A 19,044-nucleotide genomic window follows, 5' to 3' on the forward strand; every position below is an offset into this window, starting at 1 on the left:
ACTAAAATAAATTATTTAGGTATATATTAGCTAAAAGGTGATGAATCATAAATTAACTTCAAAAGTTTTATACATCACCACTACTAAACTATATGCAATACATCTCAGTTAGGCATAAAGCAAGATCATGATGATGGGGTAAACAATTTGTGGACAACCCTATAAATTGTCAAACTAATCGAATAGTAAGAACATAATAAACTTAAAATGTTCAATTTACAGATGTCAAGTGCTTTTCTTGGGGTCTGTTCACAAGAATCCTATTCACAAAGCTACTACAGAAGTAGAGAAAACTAATGAAAGGGTATTAAACTGAATGAAATCATCAGTAATTCCATCTTCAGTCTATTCAATCTCAAGAATGTTGTCAAAAAGGTCCTTCTGCAGGTTAGAAAAAGAAGGATAGGGTTCCTTGCTCATATAACCAGCAAAAGAATTTAGAATTTGAAGCCACTTGCCAAGACATCAGGCAACTGAACGAATGAGGATCGAGTCAATCAATGATTAAAAAAAAAATTTTAAAAAAAGCCAAAACAATTTTGAGGTATAAAAAGACTACATAATTAAAACATCATTTGCGTAAGTTGAAAAGAGATGAAATATATAGAGAAAGCTATATGTATCCTGAAACCAAGATTTACCTTTCTTTACGGTGTGATCCGAGGAAACTCCTTGGCAAGTCGATTACGATGAAAAATAAAAGTTTCTTTCTAGTCTTGGCCAAATGATGCAGTAGATGAAAATGGTTTTAATGCCACTCTCATGCCACCAAAGCGGTAAAAACACTCTACAATAGTAAGCAAAATCTGATGCTTTTTAAGTTGGTAATATAACATATAAAACAGATAAAATAATTGAACGAAGCAAAGAATATGACTTCATTGAGCTCATTCACCCAACAAGGGAAAACTTATTCCTATCTTTGCTTCGATCTAGGTACAGATATAATCAGTGACGCATTTATTTTTAAAGAAGTGGTAACTAGTCCCAGCACACCTGATAGGATAGTGCTGATGATACAAGCAAGTTAAACTAAAACAATATCACAGCTCAGGTCAATCAAATCAAGTGTAAACGCCTAGCCAATAAATTAATTGTGATCCTGGTGCACAAGAAGAAAAGATGTTTAACTTGACAATAATAGCAGAAATACTAAAACAAGAGAGTATCAGAAAAATATCCCAAATGCACAACTAGTAAAAGAATAGGCAACATATACAAAAACAATTTGAATGATGAAATAGATTCTTTCATATTTGAAGCACGGTGGAGAGAAAATAAAATCCTTTAAAAGCATAAAAACATTTCTTCCGCAAGTGCGATTGGTGCATCAGGACATCTTATTCTAGGCACTTCTAGGGCATTTTAAAGTCCTTGAATATCAAATTTCCCATGTAAATGCAAAATGAAGTACTTACATATTTAAGTCATTCTAATTACCTTATGACAAATCCTTAAATACACAAAATGATGGTGGAAAAGAAATCATGAATTTTCAGCAAGTAAAACTCCCTAAATCTAAGGGCAATATTTAGAAGCCTAATTGTGCTAAATTAAAACCTAATCTGCAGAGGTATTAAACTAATAAATATTAAAATCTCTAAAGCTGAACAATAAGTAATGTTACTACTATACTGTCTTTATAAAATAATTGAAGTTGTAAATGCTATGGAATAATTCAAAGTTTTTGCTTGTTTAAGTGATTGATTGGAATAGCTATCCGACACATCCACAAATAAAGCCTTCACTTTCTTTAAAAAGAATACCTATACAAAGTTTTAATTAGACGAAAATAATGCAAAAACATATAAAATGAAAGAGGAACACAATGCAAAAACAAAGAAAGAAACAGGATGAAAAATTAGGGCAAAAAGATTTATTCCTAAAAAGTAGACTACTGTATGTCGGAAATCCCAAAAGATTTATTTCTAAAACATGAATTTAGTATTAGCTAGGAAAGAGCTGCTCCAACAGCTTTTGAACCACAGGATAAGTAAAAGGTCAATAGCATAATGCTTGAAGTTGGCTTTGAGCTACACATCTCAATTACCAAAATATAATGTGATCTTGGGTTGTGCATGTTCCATAATAAATAAGTGTAATCATCAATTTCAAACTCCAATTGCACTATAAGTACATCACCTGCTTACCACTTGGCAAATAATCATGTAAAAAGCGAATGGAACTTGCTTCGAGCGCATCTTATGACAACAATAGAGAGCGCGCTGGTAGACAGCCATGTCCCTCACAGGAATGTTAAGCAGCATGCTCTCTCTATCTCATTGACAACGATAGGGAGCACGCTGGTGTGCAACCATGTTCCTTACATGAAGGCTAACAAGCGTGCTCTCTCTCGTTGTCAACAAATGATGTTAAAGTTTGAAGTATTCTGTAAAAATAGGGACATACATTCAAAATAAGAAAACAATGCAATAAAACAATTGTTTAAGAGGAAAGTCATTCCAAATGTCTTGCTTCTCTCACCAAAATACGTGCACAATGTTAGTCTCCAATGGAACTAGAAACAAAGAGTTCCTAAAAATTCATTTCCTGGAATCTTGCAAGACTACCTGAAACAGTAACAGTAACACCATTATAACATTAGTAACCAGCAGTCTCCAATTAGAAACCATTAGTAAACCAAAAGGCAATTTCACTAAATAGAAAAACCAAAAACCTCTACATAAATGCCTTCCAGATTTCATAAATAGAAAAATTGATGAAACATCTTGCACATGTATAAACTAGCCTGCATACTAATCCTTTGCTCAGTATCAAATGATTAAAGTGCTTACAGAAATAAGGACATAGACCATAAAGAGATTTTCCAAGGATAAAAGTCATGAAGGCGTTACTCATAATGCAAAAGAAGAAATCCTAGAACCATAGCATAAATTATAATTTTTCAGAAAAAAGAAAAGTGTAATTAACAGCAAAACAAAATAACCAAGAGAAAAAAACAAAAAAACAAAATAAAATAAAAGTCAGTAGTAATCAAGTGCAACAACAAACATAAAATTGAAAAAGCTCGAGTTGAAAAGCATTAGTTAACCAGGAATTTTGTACTCAAGCAACTCAATTTTGGGCTTTCCCCACCTGATCCAAACATAAAAAGAAAAACCAATCAACTGCACCTTCACTAAACAATTATAGACTTACATATGTGTGAATATAGCACTTGTTATCCTATATTTCAAAAACAACAAAAGTTAGAGTCTCTCTCATGCAGAATTTAGCAACTCAGAAAAATATATCACAGGTTGTTTAAACAAAATCACTTGAACCAGTAACAAATCAGCAAGAAGTCAAAACACCAATAAACTTCAGAACCCTCCAAGCATAAAAAGCTAAGAAACAAGAGCAAAGAAAGAAAAGAAACCTTAAATCAGTTGAAAAATTCAAGAAAATCTTAACCACCTAAGAAATCATAAACAAGAATTGACAAACAAAGACTTAAAACACACTCTTCATTTGTTTGAAAATAAAGAAAACCAGCTTCATATCCCAACCAAGACACATCATTTGAGATCTATAAAACATATTCCTTATTTCACATGCCTTATTTACCCATCCGTTTCCCAAAAGTATTTTCCTTTTTCAACATGCAGTTCTATACAATTCTTTTTCTTTTCTTCTCCTCTATCCTATAACCCAAACTACTAAACCTGCCATATTTTCACCCTAAATACAACTCAGGAACTATATTGAAAACCCTAGAACTGATTAATTATCCATAAGAAGTAAAGAAATTCTTTTGCAAGGATCTATAACCTTAATATGATAACCTGCATGAAAAATGTACTAAATCAGTTTTATCCATGCAGTTTTAATATAATAGTGAATTGAACACAAGCTTCAATAACCAGATTCAAATTCCAAACCAATAAAAACCCAAACGAAAAAAAGCCCATAAAAAGGGAAAAAAAAACAGTGCCCTAACAATAAAAGAAACAGCAAGTGGAGTGAAGTATATCCAGTCTTGAAAACAAACTGCATCAAAAAGAACATTTCTGCATAATAATAAGGGAAAACTATGAAAAAAATTGGAGAATTTCAGACCTTGTTGACATTCAACCTTTAAGAAATCAAAAGGTTGCGATGAGTTTTACATTTTTAAGTTGAGAAACTAGTCATATATAGAGAAATAAAACCAGAAATACGATTGCTGAACACAAAATAAGAAGATAAAGGACAAGTTAACTTTACTGCTTAGTGGGGCCCTCCCTTCCCGTCTTCTCTTTTGCTTTCTGAAATTTCCAAGAATTTATCTTTCAAAAACAAAAAAGAAATTTCAAACAATATTCTTTTATTTTATAAAATATAATTTTAGATTTATGATTGACAGAAAAGAAATTTCTTCTTCAAGTGAAGTAGGGTATACAATAATTGTTTTTTATCTAAAAATAATATTATTTATTGTCTTATTGCCATTTCTTTTCCTTTTAAACTAGTTGTATACCTTTTATTTTCACTAATAATGTATTATATATTTATTAATACTAATTTTCTACTGGTATATTACATGATCCGTTACTATTATATATTTATAAATAGCACTAATCTAAAAATTAATACAAAATATCAGCAAACTCTCTTATGTACAACTTTTCAACTCGCTCTAATCCATCATTAATGGGGTTGTAAGGTGGTTTAGATGCGTCTGACTATCTTTATTGTTACATGACTTCTTTTTTTGTTGTGTTTTATCGTTGTAAAATTTGTGTTTTTAGTGTTGAGATTCAAAAACTAAAGACATAGTCGAGTTTTGATACTTTAGAAAGTTGAATATGGAAGTCTTTGACTTATGTTATTGTCGTTAGAGCTTTTGAAAAAGATGATGACTTTTTTTTGTGACAAATGGTTAAGCCAGGGACCAGTTGGCATTTTTTCTTTAATTGTAGACCTTGGTGACGACTGTATTTTAAGCTTCCAACCTGATTTATTAAATTTCCTGTGTCTTTCGCTTAAAAATAACAATCTTTCATCATTTTTGTAAATATATTTTTATTTTTAAATTTTAATATTTTAATTCATTATCTTTATATTTTTTATCAAATTTATTTAAATTTTTTTAGGTCTATGCTTTTGCTGTTGTGGCATAAATATGCATTTTAGAAATTTATTTATTATGATCTTTTAATATGTTATTAATGGATGTAGATAAAGGAGAAAAAAAGTTGTTGAGTTTTGTAGGAGTACAAATAACAGCAAAATCTCTTATGTACGACTTTTCAACTCGCTCTAATCTACCATTAACGGGGTTGTAAAGCGATTTAGCTATAAATGATGCATCTGATTATTTTATTAATTTATTAATCTGATCTTATTAATATGTTATTTTATTAGAAATATAATTTATTAATCAATAAATTAATAAAAAAATCATAAAATTACAGATAAGTTTGAATTTCATATGTCAAAATAAATGCACATGTTAAAAAATAAATTTATGTGTCAAAAATTAAGCACAAGTTTCAACAAAAATTTAGGTTTTAGAAATTTATCTATATATTATATGATCTTATTTTTTAATATTTTAAATTTTCAAATTGAATAAAATTTTATATTAATTTTAATCTGATTTGAATTTTTAAATAATATCTAATTTCATTTCTTAAAATTAATTTCAATTCTATATATACATATATATAATTTTATATACTGATTAAATGGGTAAAACTTTTAACTAATTCTTAAAATTGTTAAATTTAAAATTTATATTAGATAAAATATTTTTGGATTATTTAGATTAAACAAGACAAAAATTGTATTTTATTTGATTTCTCCTTTAACATAAAATCCACTTCATCTAGTATAATAATGAAATATCTAATTTTCTATAGGTCATTCTAACAGTATAATTTTTAGAAAAATTGAATAAATGGTAGTATTTTCTATATTAATTATTAAATTTTTGTTTTTAATTTTTATATTTATTTGTGTGTATAATTTTGGGATATATAATTTCTATGAAAATATAAACTTAGATGAGTTGTTAGCTAAGCATATTGTTGAGAATTCCTATTCCGGACAGGCAATTCTTATACTTATGTGATATATAATTTTGGGATATATATTCTATTTATCATGCATTTAATGCTTGTAATCAATAAAGCTTAAATGTAAATGTAACATTTTAATTAATAAATGAGAGGAGTGTCCCACTCTTATATGTAACTATATAGTCTCATAAAACAATATATTAAAATAGATAAATTATCATATTTATATATCCGTATAAAATTACAGTTATTCCCTTATATTACTGTCCTAATAATAATAATAATAATAAAAAGGCAGCTGTCCTTATAGCTGCCTCTGAATTATATGGTAATAAGATGGTAATACGACAGCTGGATTTTGCATAAATAAGGGCGACACAGTGTCCTTATAGCTGCCGCCGTTAGTACTCTCCGTCATTATTTTGCTTCACCAAAATTGGGTGTAATTTTATTCTTTCATATATAATCTTGTTCGTCAGCTTGTAAAATAATGTGATAGTAATTTATAATTTAATTCTACAATCTCTTTTTTTTTTTTTATATTTTTGCTTATATTGTAATACAAAAATCTATTTAAATATATATGTAAAGCTATAAAATGTTATTAATAATATTGTAATTTTTATATATGTATTTTATTTTTAATAAAATAATAAATAATTTAATTTTTAATTTATATCTTTTCAAATTCATTCAGCTTAGATTAATTTTTTTTTAAATTGACGCTATTTGAGCTTCAAATAATAATAAACAGTTCAAATTCAAATTAGCTAAAATTTATTTCAATTTGATTTGATTTTATAAAATATTTTTTTTAAGAGCTTGTAATTGAAATATTTTAATTTTTGTTTATATTAAAAATGATTTTGATTTAAAAAATAATTTTAAATTTAAATATTAAGCTTTTTGCTTTTTCAACTATAAAAATGGAGTAAGTTTCTGACTCTTTAAGCTGAATATTTAAATTTTAAAATTATATCATAATTTTTTATATTTTAATTTATTGTATTATTAAACTATCTTAAAAATTATTTCCGATAGAAATTTTATTAAAATATGATGTAATCTCATAATAATATTAAATTTATATAACCTATAGTTCGTAATAAACATTTTCTGAGAATCTAGATAAAAATTCTTAAATTAAGATTTGCAATTAAAAGTACCCCTAAAATTAGAAAGTGCATTCAAAATTATCCCTAAAAAAGATAAGCAAAAATATTCGAGCTAACGTTCAAGTATATTCAGTTAATGTCAAAGGAATCCATGCCTACTAGTATGTTTGCATTGCATAACAATTATTCAACTTAAATTGTATTGGAGAAAAAAAGGAAATTTATTTTATTTATAAATATAATTGGAAAGAATAAATAAAAATAAATATTTGTTAATGTGCATAATAGTAATCTTTTTTTTAGATTTTGTATATAAAATGATAAATTAATATATATATATATTAATTTCTGAAATCTAAATTTTTTGACATGTGTGCTTAATTTTTGACACATATAATTTTTTGTTTTAATATGTGTACTTATTTATTTTGACATGTATACTTATTTTTAACACATTAAATTTAAATTTATGGATAATTTCAATTGTATCTATCCATTTATTTTTATAATTAAAATAATAATAACGGTCATGACTAATTTTATTAATTCAACAGGCTTCTTTAAACAATATAAAGTAATGGCGATAAGAGTATTCTTAATTATTTATTTTAAAGTTTTCACTTAAATTTAATAAAAATTCTATTTAAAAAATATAAATAACAATATTAACAGTAATAAAATGTTAGAAATATGAATAATTAAAATTTTTATATTGGATTATAAGAAGAAGTCTTCAGTCATATCATTAAAATTCTTATATTTATATTTTTAAAAAAATTTTATAAGTTATAATTTGAGAAAATATATAAAAGAGAGTACAAGGGTCGATCAAGTTATAATAACTAGTTGTCTATATGTCAATTACGCTGTTGTTATTATTATTTAAGTTAGATATATATAAAAGTTAACCTATATCAAATTGAATATATATAAAATAACAACTTAATAAATATTATTGATAATAGATCATATGAAGTTAAATTTTTATTAATTTATTAATTAGATTTACACAAAATAATATTGAAAATAAAAATTATTATTTACTAAAAATAATTTATTAGATATATTATCTAATTAAAAAAATAAAATATTACTTAATATGTAAATATAATAATTTAAATCCGAAATACAAAAATTACAAATTAGCATAATATCAATATGTAAAAAATAAATAAATATACGTATTAATACTTTTTTCTATATGTCAAAACTTCTATATTTTAAGATTTATACTGATAAAGATATAGACATAGATTTATTACTATATCTTTGCATTTATGTAAAAAAGAAAAAAAAAAATCTTAATACCCAGTAAAAAAACTAGTTAAAATCCAGTAGCCTAGTTTGAACAACAATGGACTAACTAACAGAAATAACTACAAACTACCAGGTTGATAGGAAAAAAGAAAACTGTGTTAAGTGTCAATTCATTGAAAATATATATAATTTCTTTTTCTTTTTCTCTTAAACTTAACTTCAGGTGTCCAGCAGTCTTGTTTGGCCTTAAAGGATCCTTTTCCCAGCTTCGAAGATCTGTGTTTTCTTCTTTCAGGTGAAATTAAAGTTTTGTTTATTTGCTACTTAAGTAGTGTAAAATAGATGCTATGCTCCGACGCCATTGTCGTTGCTGAACTAAATCTACTGTACAGAAAATCATTAAATAAATACATGTATATATTAATTGAGTTACTTTTCTTCTTCATGCAGTTCATATATATATATATTTTCCAATATGTACGCAAAGGACTCATGTTTACAGCATTTATTTATTAATTAATTAGAATCAGTGGTTGCTTAAAACTTAAAAAGCATGCACCTCACATATTAATATAATTACTTTTGTATACGTTTCCTAGTAGAACTCATGTAACTACGTAATTTAAAACAAACTCAACTTGCACATGCCCCATATATATATATATATATAATATATGTCTATGATTTCTTATATATGCTTAGTTATATATATATTATAACCCTAATAACATCTTGTTGCATTCCATGAAAAGCAAAGAAAAAACATAAACATGTCACTTCCTGCAACTGTAAGCCCCATCTCTTTCTCCATTAATTTCTTTTAAAACATATTCTTACATCTTTGTAAGAGTACTAGCTACTACTAATGCATTATCACTGTTTTCCTTTTTATTAATTCTGTTATGTTATAAGGTCGAATTTGAACCCAAGAAGAAATTATGTCTTAGCTGGTTCCTGCGTGCAGTTCTTTTGCTTTCTCCAGCTTTATTTATTGGGAGTGCACTTCTAATCACAGATTACAAAGACGTAAGTGCACTTAACTTTTTATACATGGGATTTTTGAACTCTTGATGCAAGAATAATAAAAACTTTGAAGTATATGTTCATCAGAATTCTTCTGTTTGCAGAAGTTTCTGGGATGGACATCAGTCGATGTTGTGAAGGAGAAAAGCTTGAATGCTTGTCAGGTTTGTCGATATGAAAATGAAAAGATTTTTTCTTTTTGTCCTGTATATTTATTAGCTCTAGCAATGTTTAAGATGTTTTCTTTTTTCTTTGTTTGATATGTGTTTAGATTCAACATAGGCCTTATGGAAGTGAAACACTGCCTAGAGGTATTGTTTCAGCAACATCTGACTTGGAAAGGAGACAATTATTTGGCCATCATGAGAAGGTACATAAAAGGAAAAAAGAAAATCATATTTTCCTTTGTTGTTATGATTATATGCTTCTGTGGTTTTTGCTTGATGTTGCTATTATTTCAGAATTTGAAGAAACCAAGTAACATATTGGCCATGGCTGTTGGAATAAAACAGAAAAAGAATGTTGACAAAATTATCAAGAAGGTGAAATAGCCAATTTTTCTATTCCTGCATATATTCTTTCTTTCTTTTCTTTTTCCCCCTTCAGTGCCCTGTATTTATGATTTCCCTTCCTTTTAAACTTCACATTACAGTTCCTGTCAAGTGATAATGATTTCGTCCTAATGCTTTTCCATTACGATGGAGTTGTGGATGAATGGAGAGATTTAGAATGGAGTAGTCGTGCCATACACATTGCTGCTGTGAATCAAACCAAGTGGTAGTACTGACCGTTGATTGTTACTATACATTCAACTTTCTAGGCAGATTTTTACACTTCAAATGTGGGATTCAATTCTTGTTCTTGATAAAGTTTGAATGATGTAGCTTCTTCATGATTTAGGTGGTTTGCGAAGCGATTCCTACACCCGGATATTGTTTCAGAGTATGATTATATCTTCTTGTGGGATGAAGACCTTGGAATTGACAACTTTCATCCTGGAAGGTAAAAATATGTTACCTGAATCAGTTTTCTATGACTAAAAAGAAAAGCATACTGAAATTCTGTAATGGCGAGTCTTTATATGTTCTAAAATTCTGTTCTTACTTTAATGATTGACTGAAATGCAGATACCTTTCAATTATTAAAGAAGAAGGGCTTGAAATATCGCAGCCAGCGCTTGATCCCAAAAAGTCAGAGGTTCATCATCAACTTACAAAGAGATGCAATGGATCAAGAGTACACAGGTTCTCTGTTAGCTACACATCAAATTGAATATGAATAGTGCCAATGTTTCTTGGGGGTTAATATAATTATTTCTAATGGTAGTCTGTCTGTTTGAACAAACAGGAGGATAAACAAGCAAATTGGGATTTCAAGGTGTGATAAAAACGTCACAGGTCCGCCATGCTCAGGGTATAGAAAACTAGACTAGATGGCTTCTCAGTTCATTTACACGTTAGTTCTATTTATATATGTGAATATATTGCTGCATACAGGTTTGTAGAAATGATGGCTCCCGTTTTCTCAAAAGCATCTTGGCGCTGCACATGGTATATGATTCAGGTATAACATCTTCCCTGCAGTATGCATTTGCCTAATGAATTAGGTTCTTGCATCAGTTAGTCGAGTAGTATTTGTTTGTAATGCCTGTATTGCTTGAATGAGTTTAACAGTAATTAACCCATTCTTCAACCTTTTTTTCCCTATTGTTTGTCAGAATGACTTGGTTCATGGATGGGGTGTAGATTTTCAACTCGGTTACTGTGCACAGGCAATTAATCTATTATCATAATTATGCCTCTTTTTCTGATCAACATTTATGTAGTTTTTTAAGATGGTGATGTGGGTATTGTTTGACAGGGAGATCCAACAAAAAACGTAGGGATTGTCGACTCTGAATACATAATTCATTATGGTCTTCCTACATTGGGAGGTTCTGCAACAGACAAGGTGAGAAACAATTAATTTGCAGACACTCTTCTTCTGCTTGTACACAGTTGTCTACAGCAATTCGTCTTGTTCTGCCTGTACACAGTTGTCTACAGCAATTCGTCAAGCCCGCCTTGGGGTCACATTGTTGCACCTAATAATATCAGTTTAAATGTTAGTGATTTGTCTTCATTAAAATTGCAGTAGGCAAGCCAACTGATGAGTCCTGCCACTGTCAGGGGGACTAAACACGCACATATGCGTGCAACTGTTGTCTGTGATTGTGTAACCAAGTCTCAAACTTCTCATAGTTCCTTTCTTTTGAATTTGCAGGCACAGCTACTGTCCAAGCAACCTCAAACTACAAGAACGGTACACTCTTAAGTGACTCCGAACTCTCATGCTACATGAATTTACAAGTTTTCCTGTTTCAGGAATTTGTTCAGAATCTCATATTGTTTGCTGCTTTTGTCACTCTTTAGCAGGTGAAAAAGTGGTCATTTGTGGAGCTAGACATATTCAAAAATAGGTGGAGAAATGCGGCTAAGAGTGATGATTGTTGGACTGATATGTACAAACCAAATCAGAAGACAGGCTAGTTCTTGTTGTGGAATTTGTCTATTTACACCACAAACATTTCACAGACAAACATAATAAAGTGTCAGAGATGAGTGCTGAAAAATACCATATTCGACAATCCTAGTTCCAGATTGCTGTATAGATGCTTCTAATTATAAAATATTTAGACTATACTATCGATTATTATTGTTATTATTATTTTTAAAGAAAGAATGTTACAATCAATTCATTTCACAATGCTAATATAAATGGTTATTTGATTCATCTGCTCAAGCAGAAGTACAATTTAGAGTAGTGCCACAGGTAATAACATACATTTTAAGGTAAACAAACTTAGTTCATTAGACTGGTACGAGTATGAAGTCACAACAGTTCTCAAAATGAATAGAAAAAGCACAACACATAATTATAAGGGTGAATCCACCTGATACGCTCTCAAAACATAAGATGCATAGAACTCCAGGATGCCTTTTTTCCCAGGATATGACATTAGTTTTTGGAATATCAGCTATCATATATAATTGCATGGCATCATCTAGTTCAGCTCCTTTTGCTAATAACTCCAGAAATGATCCCTCCAAGTTCTTCACCGCAATCCTCTTGTACATGATGCCCTGCCTTCAATATGCAACAGGATTACTACAATTTTAACCAGCATAATCACAGAGAGTAGGCAAAAATGCAATCAGGAGAAGGTCAATATCCCTTTCCAACCAACTTAGTATACTCTAGAGTTTTCATATGAACCAATTTAGTATGTTCAGTTAACAGAATAGATGAATGGAAATTGAAATAAAATGAGAAGAAATTTCTTTTTTTCCTTATATAGGAAACTGAAGTGTGTGATGCATGCCATCAAGAGACTCAAGCCTACTGCAGAAACCAGAATGTTGCTTTTTGATGTGCATGTGCAAGGTGGAATTTGGGTTATAAAATCTTCTTCTAACTAGTAAGAGCCTAGCGATAAAGGTGGGAATATCAAGGAGTATGCAATCAAATTTGAGAATCAGTAAAAATCTGTCTCCCACTTATTCAAAATTAAAAAAAAAAAAAAAAAAAAAAAACTCTTTTAAAGGTTAGATACATCTGAAATTTCAAGAGAAAAATAGATACCATGGGAAGTTCAATCAGGCGGTGCTTTGAATCCTTGCAGAAATCTTCAACTCCATCATAGCCTAACCAACGATCTCTTTGGCCCCAGCATATCGTGGTTCTAACTTTCCAAGTTCTGTCCAGAAGTATTGACCTCATTTCCTCCACATAATTCTATCAAGTAAAAGAACAAGAAAACACCAGGAAACACTTCAATTCAAAAAGAAAAAAAGAAAAGGAAAAATCAAGAAATATGACGAAAGGTGTTAGAAACTTAAAAGCTCTTCTCATGACAGAATCACTGGATAAATTTGCCAAAGGAGATTCGAGAAAATTCTGTACAGATCAGTCATCAAAAGGGGAAATTAAGCATGGCCTAAATTGCCACAGGTTTATTATTTAGGGCATACAGATACTATACGTGTAAGTTTAAACTCTGAATCATACACCAAAACTTTCTTTTCTGTCACTGAAATTTCATGTGTTGAAGTCGTACTGGGTATTATAGAACAAATTTTTATCCAGAATAATCTCACATTTCAACCTTAGATAGAATAATTGAAGTGGTACGAAGAATTTGAAGATTAAGCAGTGAGGTCATTACCATTGATTCTTCATAAAGATGGTTGCCTCTGATAAGGAATACCATGTGGGATAAGAGAAAAATAAAGCACAGCCCACAATAATCTTAAACAACTAGAAAATGTGAAAACAGCTTAAATGCTTGTTTGGTTGACACTCATTAAAGCCTTTGTTTAGTTGAGTTGAGACTTGCAAACAGAAATGCTATTTATTTCAACAGATTAAGTTAAAGATAAGGCTTTTCCAAGTATATCGATAGGAGAAATTAATGAGATTAGATGCACTTGGAAGAAGTATCTACCAATTAGTCTCTGGATCAAGGAAATAGCCCAGAGCTGCTTCAAGTGAAAGGGGCAATATTCAAAGAAGAAAGAGCCGCGTGCATCATTTTTTTTTTTTAGAAACTACTTGATAAATAGGAAATATAGAAGAATGAACAACTGGCTTCACCTTTAGGTCCTTCTTCATGGCCCTACTAATTGCGTTAAGTGCAAAGCCTGCAGAACCAGATGTCAAATAGGGTCTTCTATACACCATTGCATCATCTTCCTTCATTTGATAAGGACCACAGCTTGTCAAGGCTTTGTCGCTGGCCCTCAAAGGATCCTATTTGTTAATTGGAGCCAAACTGAGAAAAGTGTGAGAACCAGACACAAATATGTACATGCTATAACCACATAAAGACTCGAGAACAGAAGCACACACCCTACGTCATAAGCAATATTTAGAATGAAGCTATCCTACCTGAGAAAAAATTTCACCCAGTAAAAAGTTGCTGAATATAGACAAGGTTGACGGGAGGTTGGCATGTTTGGCTGTTAGCTTCAGTAATGCAGGGAAAGAAAAAAGTGCAAGTTATTATCAGCTGAGAAAACAATATCTTTTTAATCAAGCTGTCGTTATGATGTGCATGCAGTCCTAGTCTTCAAGTAAAAATGAATGAGCCTCTTTCACACAAAAAAGGAGCATTCTTTCAGTGAAGAAAGAAGTTGATACTTAGCTAATTATTTGTATAGCTCAACTATTTGCACAAAAAAAAAAATAAAAGAAAAAATATCTCAAGCTACCTTTTCTTTGCTTTTATTACTATGAACGTCAGAGCTATTTTAAACCACAAGGGAGATCCCCAGTATCTTAAACTTCAAACAGATAATACGTTTGGACAAAAAGTAAGTTGATCTGTAAGGCTTAGAGAAATTATAGAAAATGTGATGGTGAAGAGCAAGTCAAGAACTAAGTAGAGGTTGAAAGATCCATACAGGAGGATTAAGGAGTATCAGATCAGTCAGCTTTTCCTGATGTTTGCTAGCAAATTGGACAGCGACTGGTGAGAAGTATCCCTGAGAAGTAAATCAAAGAATAGAAGCTTTTTTAATTAATGTCATATGAAATAGCATAAACAGGTAGGTTCATGTTTTTGTAGATAAAGAGATGGCAAAATACCTGCACAACAAGTGAGACCTTATCCTTGGATATTTCATTAATCAAAGACTCTAAGGATGAAACATATTCTGCAAACCAGTGCCAAAGATAACAACTGTTTATTTTTTTTCACATGACCTCTGTGAAAGTAAGCAATTGTAAAGCAGAAGACAATTATAAACCTTTCCATGCCACCGTTAAGGCTGATATAACCATTACCATTTAAAGTATAGTCAAACCCATATCCAGGTTGAGGCCTATCTGAAAATCCAAAGCCTGTAGAAGGTGAAAAGAGGCAGAAAATTATCCATGATCAAAGTATGGAAATTTTACAGCTACAGTATTGTTTAAAAGTTGACAAACCATAGTTCGCTTCAAAAATAAAGGAAGCTTAAACTCAGAACATATAGATCACCTCTTACCGAGTACATAACTAAAACAAACTCCTGCTAATGAATACTCGGCTACTTATTGTGGGAGTAAAGTAAAAGTAAGCTTATTTATCTAAGATGTAGATGGGGGGGTATATGAAGGAACGAAACAGTGGATTGAGGAATGAAAGCTCGAAGACAAAGAGAACCGGGCTTTTCAAAAGAATTAATGAAAGGCATTTTTTAAACCAAATCCATCACCTCTTACCGAGTACATAACTAAAACAAACTCCTGCTAATGAATACTCGGCTACTTATTGTGGGAGTAAAGTAAAAGTAAGCTTATTTATCTAAGATGTAGATTATTCATCTAGTCACAGTTTTATTTCCCAATTAACTCTGATAGGAGAAAAGATAATGCATTTTGAACTGTTACTTTAAAGTTCAATCACTAATACTAATACTGAAATAGTTGAGAGTATCGTAATTTAAATACCGATTGGCCTATATCAAGTTTTAACGTTGTCATATTCGTTAACAGGCCCATTTCACCTTTCTATACAATAAGAAGTAACCCTCCTCCTCCTCCTCCAATCATTTCAGAAGCCTCACCTCTCTGTCTCATTAACCATTTAACCACTTTGCTATTCCTTCAGGTTCTCATATTCATACATTTAAATTCACCTAATTAAACTCATTTCATTGTTTTATAATCAGGTGATGGGACACATCCAAAATGGTCCCAGAATATAATATCAGAAGCAGAAACTCATGTATAACTAAAAACAACTAATTTGTGATGAGGTGACTATGTTACCTAGCCAATCGAAAGCAATTGCACGATAGTTTTTAGATAGTACAGGAAGAACTTTGCGATACGAGTATGCCTGTGACAGAATAAAATTTCTTTGATATATCAAGCCTGCATATAAAACTCAAGAACAGTGTGCTAATTTTCGTCCAAATAGAATGTAGAAAATTAACTAATGAATGCAGTTGACAGGTAGACAGCAAATAACTGCATAATGCAAGTCAATTTTTAACAATGATATCTGATAGCATCACATAAAACCCTTTCATGAACATCATAGAACTAAATTCTTAAGAAATAAAAAATAATTAAAATCATAACCTGAGTTTATCTACCCCACATTTCAAAAAAAAATGTATCTTGTACATTAATTGGGAGAACATTGCTACATACTACAAGCTGTTATAGCTCCATAACTGACTTGATACCTGGGCAATGACATCTATTCTAAGAATCAATGAATGATAACTGGAGATGTGCACATATTGAACTTCATGATTATACAATTATGCATTACAAGCATGCTCATCCATTTAGCTATTAGAGAGACTGTTTCTTCTAAAAAGATTGTACACAATTGAAGAAAGAACTAACCTGTGAAGGGAAGCCATGAATTAGTACAACCATGGGGTTGTTGGAATTTCCACTTTCGACACAAAACCATCTATTGCACAAAATCAAATAGATAGAGCATGTTTCAATCGGAATCCCTGCAAATAATCCAATCTCAATCCCTGCATATTACAGAACTTAAAGAAACTATCATAAACATCACCTGTTAACTAGCAGTTCTCTGCAAAATGAAACTAAAAGAGTACCTGAAAAGATCATCTGAGGCCTGAGAACCAGAACCCATCTTAAGTCCAAATATAGGATCTTTTGCCTTCTCACCAGAACCAACAAGATGAGCTTTCACCTAGAAGAAAGAAAAATCTTAACATCAAAAACTATTTCCAAACAACCAAAACTCCACATTACCATAACTATTAACCGGTCCTCTTTGCTTTTAAAAGAAATAAATATCTATCATTCCCTCTTCTACTTATGGTCCTTCAAGCCATGATGGTTGAAGCCTTATACAAGTACGAACACAAAAGATGAACTTGGCCTTAGTAGTTCAAAATTCAATAGGAGTCCAATTAACTAAGAAAACGAAAAAAACTAAGATGTAAAACTTACTGTAAAAACATAAGTTGTTAAACAAATAATTAAGGCAACATTAAACAAGTAGAAACACGATTAATTTAAGATTTGAAACTTACTATCTTTCCTTCCTTAAACCATTCATCAGCTGGGCTAGGCTCATCTGAATATTTACCTGTCCAAATCAACCACAGAAAAAAATTTGACTTCCAATAAGTTCAATATTCATTAAAAAGAATAAAGAATTCAAAGGGGTACCTCCACTAAAAGAAAAGCCATCTCCAGCAGAAACTGGAGCATCAATCAAATAATCCTGATTAAATTACAAGAAAACAAATTATTTCACAAATATATAAAAAGGGAAAACTGTTATTCATAATTCAAATGTATAAATCAATCGATTAAAAAACAAAATGACAAGCACACATACATCTTCACCGCTGGATTTGCAAATGAGCTTGAGAGATTTTCTAGGGGAGCTTTTGGCCGGTGATCTGAGTGGCGTTCGAAGAGGAGGGAGATGGAAATGATGAGAGTGGAGAGAGAAAGGGGTTTTAGCTTGAATTGCCATGCCTAAGGAAGAGAGAAGGAGTTGTCCGTTTGGGATTTGGGCAAACAAATGAAACCGTTAACCGTTAATATGCTTTTGTGCGAGGATAGCCATTCTCTGGTTCTCAATCATTTCCACGATGAATTTCAGAAAAATGGGCCAGGCCCGTCAAACAGTATTCAGCAGGGACTGCAAATGATGAGACTGCTTAAAGCTTGACCCATTAAAAAAAAATGTCATCTTTTTTAAGTTAAGGGAGCTTGAGCTTCATAGTTGAATTTAAAGCAGAGACTGTTTAGTGAAAATCATTAAAATACTCGCGAGCCTTCAGCTGGACGGTAATAATCACTCGCCAAACTTAGTGCGGAGTAAGGAATTTGAAATTGGGGAAATCAACATCACTCGATTACGAGAGTAAGCGTTTTTGTCACTTGAATTAGACCTGTTATTAGCTAAAAATAATTTTAATTTTTATTCTCATGTTTTTGTCAAAGAAAACGAGCTAATGATAAATTATATATAATTAAGCTTTTATATGTAATTTGATATCCAAGCTTTTAGGACCACGAATTGACTAGGCTTTCATTTAAATTCAAATTCAAATTAAGGTAATTAAAAAATATTTAAAAAATTATCAAATTTTATCAATAAATCTATTTTATATTATTAATTATAATTAAAATAATAATTATTATTATTATAGTCGTCTAAACATTTTAGATTTAATATTCGCAAGTGTACGAATTGAACGATAGCAGGTAAATTCACCATGAGATCAATCTCACAATAAATTCGCGAACATATATTATAAAAGACCAATTAGCGCACAAAAATACTAAAAATAAATCTAAACACTTTAAGCCAATTTTTTAAAAATAGTTTAAGATTTATAAAAAAAATACAGTAAATTAGAAAATAAATATGCAAATGAAATTATTAATATAAATTATATATAATAAAATAATATTTAGTCTAGTAAATACTTAATAGTCTCTTTATTTTTTCTTAAATTCACATTTAATGAATGAGATAGTAATGTGTCTTCTTTTTAAATCACTCAAACTAATGATACAATCTAAATTTCTTATATTAATATAAATTAAAGTAAATATAGTGTTTCTAATATATTTAATCTAAATTTTTTTATAATAAATATTATTATTAAATT

General features: G+C 30.2%; 2 protein-coding genes and 1 long non-coding RNA gene across 9 annotated transcripts; 1 reads left to right on the plus strand and 2 right to left on the minus strand.

Annotated features, from left to right (window-relative positions):
• Positions 1-2: 2 nt before the first annotated feature.
• Positions 3-4,188, minus strand: LOC112536186. 5 transcript variants are annotated; one of them, XR_003080239.2, is made up of 4 exons: positions 4,060-4,188; positions 2,485-2,570; positions 642-2,389; positions 3-473 (listed from the first exon to the last, which is right to left on the minus strand). It is a non-coding gene; the product is annotated as an uncharacterized LOC112536186 (long non-coding RNA). The 5 variants fall into 5 exon arrangements; XR_007216738.1 differs by having other exon boundaries at positions 4,076-4,123; XR_007216739.1 differs by lacking the exon at positions 4,060-4,188 and adding an exon at positions 3,160-4,053.
• Positions 4,189-9,082: 4,894 nt separating this feature from the next.
• LOC8259717 lies at positions 9,083-12,083 on the plus strand. 2 transcript variants are annotated; one of them, XM_002527232.2, is made up of 14 exons: positions 9,083-9,162; positions 9,287-9,400; positions 9,502-9,561; positions 9,669-9,767; positions 9,859-9,939; positions 10,050-10,174; positions 10,298-10,399; positions 10,525-10,641; positions 10,745-10,810; positions 10,894-10,960; positions 11,115-11,168; positions 11,258-11,347; positions 11,660-11,698; positions 11,809-12,083. In XM_002527232.2, exons 1-14 carry the CDS (start codon positions 9,145-9,147, stop codon positions 11,923-11,925), a joined length of 1,149 nt encoding a protein of 382 aa, XP_002527278.1. In that variant the 5' UTR covers positions 9,083-9,144; the 3' UTR covers positions 11,926-12,083. The 2 variants fall into 2 exon arrangements, with proteins under 2 accessions (XP_002527278.1, XP_015579732.1); XM_015724246.1 differs by having other exon boundaries at positions 11,812-12,083.
• Positions 12,084-12,120: 37 nt separating this feature from the next.
• On the minus strand, positions 12,121-18,088 carry LOC8259718 (cis-3-alkyl-4-alkyloxetan-2-one decarboxylase). 2 transcript variants are annotated; one of them, XM_002527233.4, is made up of 13 exons: positions 17,757-18,084; positions 17,585-17,639; positions 17,446-17,501; positions 17,002-17,099; positions 16,778-16,847; positions 16,190-16,259; positions 15,221-15,277; positions 15,023-15,090; positions 14,839-14,919; positions 14,324-14,401; positions 14,030-14,185; positions 13,019-13,171; positions 12,121-12,523 (listed from the first exon to the last, which is right to left on the minus strand). In XM_002527233.4, exons 1-13 carry the CDS (start codon positions 17,895-17,897, stop codon positions 12,446-12,448), a joined length of 1,161 nt encoding a protein of 386 aa, XP_002527279.1. In that variant the 5' UTR covers positions 17,898-18,084; the 3' UTR covers positions 12,121-12,445. The 2 variants fall into 2 exon arrangements, with proteins under 2 accessions (XP_002527279.1, XP_015579731.1); XM_015724245.3 differs by lacking the exon at positions 14,324-14,401 and having other exon boundaries at positions 17,757-18,088.
• Between the last annotated feature and the right edge of the window lie 956 nt (positions 18,089-19,044).

Source organism: Ricinus communis, chromosome 7, assembly GCF_019578655.1.
Source record: "Ricinus communis isolate WT05 ecotype wild-type chromosome 7, ASM1957865v1, whole genome shotgun sequence".
NCBI classification, from domain to species: Eukaryota; Viridiplantae; Streptophyta; class Magnoliopsida; order Malpighiales; family Euphorbiaceae; genus Ricinus; species Ricinus communis.

Excerpts from the sequence above, each read along its gene's own strand:
- LOC8259717 (XM_002527232.2), top strand. Across the intron at positions 9,401-9,501 it reads TAATCACAGATTACAAAGAC|AAGTTTCTGGGATGGACATC; the intron begins GTAAGTGCACTT and ends TTCTGTTTGCAG. Across the intron at positions 10,175-10,297 it reads GCTGTGAATCAAACCAAGTG|GTGGTTTGCGAAGCGATTCC; the intron begins GTAGTACTGACC and ends TTCATGATTTAG.
- LOC8259718 (XM_002527233.4), bottom strand. The coding sequence starts at position 17,897 with ATGGCAATTCAAGCTAAAACCCCTTTCTCTCTCCACTCTCATCATTTC. Across the intron at positions 14,186-14,323 it reads TGGGTGAAATTTTTTCTCAG|GATCCTTTGAGGGCCAGCGA; the intron begins GTAGGATAGCTT and ends ATTAACAAATAG. Across the intron at positions 12,524-13,018 it reads GCCTGATTGAACTTCCCATG|GCAGGGCATCATGTACAAGA; the intron begins GTATCTATTTTT and ends TGCATATTGAAG.